Below are 7,825 nucleotides of genomic sequence, written 5' to 3'. Positions count from 1 at the left end.
CTCTGAAAAGCCCTGAATGTGCTCTGTACAGGACATCCAGACTTACAACTGTGGCATGTACCGTCTCAGAGAAATCACTAAAATATACTGTCCCCTACAGAGGACAAAACTCATTGCTGGTAGTCAGGAGGATATGGAAATCAACGACATTTCAGTTAAGAATATACTTCAGAATGCACAGAAACAGTTAAGGGTTTATGATTTTCTTCTAAAATATTTGAGAGATACAGATTTGATTAGAAGAATTTATAGATTTTTTTTTTTATAGTATATCATATTTTCGTTCATCGAGGCCTCACACTCCATCCCAGTAGGTGACGGAAATGCACTTTAAGCTGATTTGCCTACCGCCATTAAACACAAAAGAAGAAGAATAAGGGGCCCGGGGCTTGTCGCCTCGCTCCGGCGCAGGAGGTGGCGGTGCTTAGCCGAGCACTCCGGCTCGCGTCCCGGCGAAGAAGCAGAAGTGACGCCCGCAGTGACGCATCGGTTGCTACGGTTGCAGATTATGTTGCACACATCCGGGGTGTCCGCGGCTCGTGCGCTCGCCTGTGTTTTTAACGCAGTTCTCTCCACAGGCGCGGAGTAACGCGTGCGGCGATGTGAGTGATCATGGCCGATGACAGCGAGTGGGTGCTGGAGAGCATCGCGGGCTACCTGAGCAGCCCAGACTGGCTCATCCCACTGGCAGACTTCATGGAGAACAAATGCTCAGGTATTACACGCAGAACGCCGCAGATGCGTGCGCATTTTAGCTTCTAGATGAGCTGTTCTTTACGCATGCCTATTGTATGGCAAGCCGGTTTTATCTTAAAATATTAGTAATTGCATTTTTACTAGTAAGAATTCCATTTAGAGAGCTCTCTAATTCAATTGTTACTAGTAAGAACTGAATTAGAGAGCTCTTTAATTCAATTACAGAGCTCTGCAATTAAACATATCTTTAATGTGTTTTTTAATGATAAACATTGAATCCGAGAGCTCTGTAATTGCATTTTTACTAGTAAGAATTAAATCACAGAGCTCTCTAATCAGAATTGTTACTAGTAAAAAAATGTAATTACAGAGCTCTCTATTTGGATTTAATCATGCAACTACGACAAGCAACACTGGGAATATTTTAAGCTAAAGCGGCTTGCCGTAATACTGTTCATGTGTTGGTGTGGTTTCAGTGTTTGATGATGAGGATGAGAATAAGCTGACGTACACGGAGATCCATCAGCAGTACAAGCAGCTGGTGAGAGCCGCTCTGAATGGCTTCTGGTGAATGAGTGCACTGTTCTGATCTGATCTGTTGTGATTGATTGGAGGTGGAGCGGCTGCTGCAGAACCACATGCAGGAGGTGGGCATCAGTGAGCAGCAGTTTCTGGACGCCTGCGCCTCTTTCAGCAAGACTAAGACTCTACAGGTAAGAGGCCGAGGGTAGCGTCTCGTGAAACCACAGCCCTGTGCGCTGGATGACTGATCACCGAGCGCTGTAGCGGGGTTCAGACGCGCTCTTCCATTATTTATTGTGCTGATCTGATGGAGCTTGCGCTGGGCTTTGCTCTGTGTTCAGGGGAGAAGAGTTTTCCTGGAGGCTGCAGTTTCAGGAACGCATTTCTAGGACCCTATAGTTTTTTATTTTATTATTATTATTATTATTATGTTTTGTACCAAGATAGCACACATACGTCTGCAAGATGTCTGTTAAAGATCACTTAAACCGGAAAGGATGTGCTGTGTACAAGCATCTGACAGACGTCAGTTTTACATACATTCATAAACATCTTAAAGACATCTGATAAACGTCTATTTGACATCTGACAGAAAGCATCCTATAGAGGTACTGCAGATGAGCAAACACTCTAAAAAATACATCTTCCAGATGTAAATGCAGACGTCAAATAGACGTGTGCTATCAGGGATATGCGTGTATTAGCGGCTCATACTATTTTATAGCACTTGCTATTCAGTTCTGTATATGATTAGTAGTACTAGTAGTAGATTAGTATATGATGTAGTTGTTTAATTGTAGCCTATACACTTTTATTATTGTCCTAGCCAACTCCTAGCCGTAAACACACCCGTTGGTAACCCTCTTGAAATATTTAACCTAATTTATGTAAATATATTCTGGTCTTAAACTCAGTTTTCTTGGAAAGAAAGACGTGTCTGCGCAAGCCTTCAGTTCATTAAGGCTGGAATACACTACACGACTGTTAAAATTTGAACAGATTCTTGAAACACTAGGCATCACACACTCCATGACCTTGTAAATAGTGACGGAGGAGAACGGGCATCATACACTACACGACTGAAGATCACACTCCACCAGCCCTCGAAGTCGTTCCCATCACAACTAACTCACGCAGAAACCTAGGGCCCGTTCTTCGTTCCTCGCTGAACACATCTGAGATGATCTGAAAGATGCCAGATCTAGTAATCCTGATAACTGATCTCTGGCTAATTTGGTTCTTCAAACGAATGTGTGGATTTGATTAAAATATCTGGATGAAGTTGTCTAAGATTAGTGCGTGTTCTCGTGTTCCTCGTAAAGGGCAGATGTATGGAAACCACGATCAGCGATTGGCTGCGGCACGACAGCAACGTGATGACATCATAACATTAAAAAACACCTGACGGAAAAACTTGACACATTTCTGGAAACATCCAAGCGAACAAAACTACATAAATGTTATAATAGATCAATGAAATGTGCACTGTTTTTATTTTATTTAAAAATGTTTTACATGATTCACAATTATTTATATTCACGATTTCTAGTATTTGTACAGGTTTTACATTTCTATTTCATTGTTGTAATTAGCAGTTCATTAGCAGAGCAGATGTGTTATGTGACAGCATTAATGAAAGTGTCTTTAGTGTCAGCGTCTCCTGCAGCTCCAGCAAGCCACGCCCATAATATCTGCCAGCACTCAAATGAATGCACTGTACAGCGTGTGTGGAAGACTCCAATACAATTATGAAGCGATTATTAATCTTTCAGTGAGTAAAACTGGCCGTGTCTATAGTATTATAGACTACACAACATTATTATATTACTTTTTAATGATTATTATTGTAAATGACTGTCCCTGTATCAGTAGGATAGTCTTGTGATAAAGTAGCAGTGGCTGGGACAGATTTTAAGTATCAGTTCTGCTTAAAAAGATGCGATCTAGTCCTGTTTACATGAAATAAGCTGCTCCAGAGCAGGTTTAAGCTCACGGAGCTGTTGCTATGACAGCAACTCCGGGATCAGCTTCGAGGAACCAAACAATCCCAGATCGGGCCAAATCCTCAACAATCACATCCAGCTGACTGAGTTAGCCGCGTATGAAGAACGGGCCCCTGTGCCTTGTTGCTAGGAGATGCATGACAAATGAAAACAATATGGGCGAATTCCAAACGTGTGTGTGTGTGTCTGTGTCTGTGTGTGTGTGTGTGTGTGTGTGTGAGTGTGTGTGTGTTTGAATCAGCCAGGGATTTTTAGTGAATGTATGAAGTCAGTTTTCCACAAATCTTCATGTCAAAAGTTTGGCTTCTGCATCTCTAAAATACACGACATGTTTATTAATCTAATGCAACGTCCGGATGTTTTTTAAGTGTGACTGAAGTGAACGGACACAGCCGCTGTGTTTGAGACTCGTCTGCGGTTGCTGTCGCGCTCTGATCATACGATGTTTGACGGACAGCTCGGCACAGATGATATTGATGAGACGTCAGTCAATTCAGTGCTTTGGAAAAAAGTGATGCTGTGGAGCGATCAATAAACTGATTGTCTGCAGAAAGCACGTCTGTCACTGGAGTGACAGCCACACACACAGACACGTGCACAGAAGCACGAGCAAAAGCACAGACACAGACACAGACACAGACAGACACAGACAGACAGACACAGACACAGACAGACAGACAGACAGACAGACAGACAGACAGACAGATGTCGTTCCCACGCGTGACGTCACAGGACCTCACAAACACCTCATCCACCCTAACCTTACTGTCCTGGGGCCCGTTCTTCGTTCCTCGCTGAACACATCTGAGATGATCTGAAAGATGCCAGATCTAGTAATCCTGATAACTGATCTCTGGCTAATTTGGCTCTTCAAACGAATGTGTGGATTTGATTAAAATATCTGGATGAAGTTGTCTAAGATTACTGCGTGTTCTCGTGTTCCTCGTAAAGGGCAGATGTATGGAAACCACGATCAGCGATTGGCTGCGGCACGACAGCAACGTGATGACATCATAACATTAAAAAACACCCGACGGAAAAACTTGACACATTTCTGGAAACATCCAAGCGAACAAAACTACATACATGTTATAATAGATCAATGAAATGTGCACTGTTTTTATTTTATTTAAAAATGTTTTACATGATTCACAATTATTTATATTCACGATTTCTAGTATTTGTACAGGTTTTACATATTGTTGTAATTGTTGTAATTAGCAGTTCATTAGCAGAGCAGATGTGTTATGTGACAGCATTAATGAAAGTGTCAGCGTCTCCAGCGTCTCCTGCAGCTCCAGCAAGCCACGCCCATAATATCTGCCAGCACTCAAATGAATGCACTGTACAGCGTGTGTGGAAGACTCCAATACAATTATGAAGCGATTATTAATCTTTCAGTGAGTAAAACTGGCCGTGTCTATAGTATTATAGACTACACAACATTATTATATTACTTTTTAATGATTATTATTGTAAATGACTGTCCCTGTATCAGTAGGATAGTCTTGTGATAAAGTAGCAGTGGCTGGGACAGATTTTAAGTATCAGTTCTGCTTAAAAAGATGCGATCTAGTCCTGTTTACATGAAATAAGCTGCTCCAGAGCAGGTTTAAGCTCACGGAGCTGTTGCTATGACAGCAACTCCGGGATCAGCTTCGAGGAACCAAACAATCCCAGATCGGGCCAAATCCTCAACAATCACATCCAGCTGACTGAGTTAGCCGCGTATGAAGAACGGGCCCCTGTGCCTTGTTGCTAGGAGATGCATGACAAATGAAAACAATATGGGCGAATTCCAAACAGAAGTGAGCATCCCTATGCCCTACTCCCTTCGAAGGGCAGAGCCCTTGAAGTGTGTTCTTTGAAGGGTGCAGGGTATTACTGTCTCGTATAAGCGTTTGGAACTCCCTTGACAAAGGGAATGACTGACCAAATGTTACCTTGACAACGCTGCGCGTACGTGCAGCATTCAGCACTCCATCAGTTGTTGCAAATAGCCTAAATATTTCTAAAGTAGCAGTGGCTGGGACAGATTTTAAGTATCAGTTCTGCTTAAAAAGATGCGATCTAGTCCTGTTTACATGAAATAAGCTGCTCCAGAGCAGGTTTAAGCTCACGGAGCTGTTGCTATGACAGCAACTCCGGGATCAGCTTCGAGGAACCAAACAATCCCAGATCGGGCCAAATCCTCAACAATCACATCCAGCTGACTGAGTTAGCCGCGTATGAAGAACGGGCCCCTTCTGGAAGGGCCCTTCGTGAAGGGATTCAGTTGTTCACTTTCGTTTGGAACGTCCCTACAAATGGCGTCCCCTTCCCAAAGTGCCCATCAAGGGTGCAAAAAAGCCGTTTGGAATTCGCCCTATGTGTTCTAAAATCGGCTGAAAATGTCAAACGTTTGATCTCCTTTGACTGGGTGGAATCATACACTTTGTGAATTTCTATGGAATCTGTCGACTCAAATCTGCAGACTGGCTCTGACTGGCTTTAGCAACTAGCGTCGACTTCTCCAGACTGTAAATTGGCAGAAAACCGCGTAGTGAACAGCACTTCACGTCTGATGTGTGACACGCATTACAAAGTGCAGTAAATAGTGAAACAATTGCGCTACATGTTAGTGTGTGTTAGTGCATTAATAAATGTAAAATAAATACCAGTTTACAACATCCAGCAGCAGACTGAACTGTTCTGCACAGCTAAATAGGCTAAATGGAGATGGCTGACACCCCCTCAAACACTCAAGTTCAAGCCAGCTCTTGCATTAAAAATAAGATGGAAAGATGAAAAAAGAACAGTTTGCATGGATCTAGTCTTTGCATCTGTTTGTCTGAATCAGGTCTCCTCTGTTGGAACAGAGCTGGCTAGATGGCGCTGTCCTAGAAATGCGGTCGTGAAGCTGCAGTCTCCGGTTGTGCAGGATCATACTATTGGTTTAGGGTTCTCCTGTTCAGGACGTGTTCAGCTGCACACAATACTTCAGTTGTGGTGTTTGGTTTGGAAGCGTCACGGCCTGATCCTGCAGCTTCTGAACTGAGAAGAAGCTTGAGTCGCTGTGACACATGCAGGTTAAGGCAGTCGACGGAGATTAGTTAACTGGGTTAGTGAGGTTGACCTGTGAGATTGACCTGGAAACTACCGGCCCTGATCGGCTGAAGACGCAGCGCTGAGGCCCTGTCATGCCAAATGCAGATATTCACAGTAAACAAGAGTTACCGTGTTCACAGCCAGCGACAAACATAGGATCTGAGCTCTGTGGATCACACATATAGGGATGCTGCAGCTACTAGTTTTTTACTGAATTATTTACTTCAGTAAAAAAAAAAGGTATTTGCTTGAAGTGTTCAACAAGCATCCACACTTTTGCTTTAAGACAATCGATCCACATCAATATTTTTAGTCACATTCACTTTGCATTGCGTTATTTCACCACTCTCCTTTACTGTTACACCTTCCATCCAAAATGTTAAACTGAGAATGAAACTAATTGTACCTATTTAATGATGATTCAGTTGGTCTTTCCTCTGTTGAGCATTAAACATGCTTCATTTCAAACATGTATCGATTGCAATTATTCCTCTTACATTCTCTTATTTTGCAGCTCAAATAGAGCGTTTTATTTGTAGTTTATATTGATTCTTGTGTTGTGACGAAACACAATGTTATTAATACAGTTGATTTTCAGTGGGAGCTTCACACAGGTGTCATCTGATCACTGGATCTCTGTCAGAGTTTAGCTGACTGTAATAATAATGCACCCAGTACTGACAATGAGATCCTAATGCTTCTCCCTTCGTGCAGCCTCCTCCATCCGTGTGTGTGTGTGTGTGGGTTTGGTTCTGCATGTAAGGGTCATGTGATGCGATGGCTGACTGTGTTTTCTTGTTCGATCAGGCTGTTTTCCAGCCAGTTGTCGCTACAGATGATTTTCAGATGTTTCGCTCTCTGATGGTCCAGAAGAACATGGAGCTTCAGCTGCAGGCTCTGCATGTCATCAAAGAGAGAAACGGTACTCAACACGTCCAGATTTGCATGTGTGATTAGTTAAACTTCATTACATGTATTATATTTGACATGGCTCTCACATAAAACCAGCTCCCATTTTTCAGGAGATGATGGAGTAAATATGGAAGCCTGTTCTGCCATGGGATAAAATGAATAAATAAATAGCCGCTTTTTTGTTTAAATTCTGATATTTTGACTTGAATTCTGAGCCAGAGTTGCGAGATGTAAACTCAGAATTGCAAGAAAAAAGTCCGGATTCTGAATTTATGTCTCAAAATTTTGAGGAGAAATTGTGAGGAGAAAAGTCTGAGTTGTGAAATAACAATTTTTTTTTTATCCCACGGCTTCCACAAGAGTCTGTCAGTGTCTAATTTGTTTGTAAATTCAATCATTACTATTAATTATTACTATTATTATTCAAATGTTTCATTAATGCTGACCTGCACCTTCACATTGATTTTATTGTGAGTGAAGCAGAATGTGTGGGTCTGCAGAGCTGTGGCTGTCTTACACTATCTCTCTCTCTCTCTCTCTGTGTGTGTGTGTGTGTGTGTGTGTGTGTGTGTCTGTGTGTGTGCGTGTCTGTGTGTGTGCGTGGC

The 7,825-nt window shown here is 42.4% G+C and overlaps 1 protein-coding gene across 3 annotated transcripts in view; it reads left to right on the top strand.

Moving 5' to 3' along the window:
• Window positions 1-454: 454 nt before the first annotated feature.
• The window catches only part of cfap36 (cilia and flagella associated protein 36), a 16,679-nt gene continuing 9,308 nt past the window's right edge, over window positions 455-7,825 (top strand). For 2 of the 3 annotated variants that reach the window (XM_016495016.1, XM_016495015.1), the window contains exons 1-4: window positions 455-715; window positions 1,173-1,237; window positions 1,308-1,409; window positions 7,116-7,230. In XM_016495016.1, coding sequence (XP_016350502.1) covers window positions 613-715; window positions 1,173-1,237; window positions 1,308-1,409; window positions 7,116-7,230 — 385 coding nt within the window. In that variant the 5' untranslated portion in view covers window positions 455-612. The remainder of the gene's footprint in view (window positions 716-1,172; window positions 1,238-1,307; window positions 1,410-7,115; window positions 7,231-7,825) is intronic. The other variant, XM_016495017.1, reaches the window with a different exon arrangement.

Source organism: Sinocyclocheilus anshuiensis, unplaced genomic scaffold (genome assembly GCF_001515605.1).
Source record: "Sinocyclocheilus anshuiensis isolate Anshui unplaced genomic scaffold, SAMN03320099.WGS_v1.1 scaffold518, whole genome shotgun sequence".
In the NCBI taxonomy this organism is placed as follows: domain Eukaryota; kingdom Metazoa; phylum Chordata; class Actinopteri; order Cypriniformes; family Cyprinidae; genus Sinocyclocheilus; species Sinocyclocheilus anshuiensis.
This window is presented reverse-complemented; position numbering and strand designations above follow the sequence as displayed.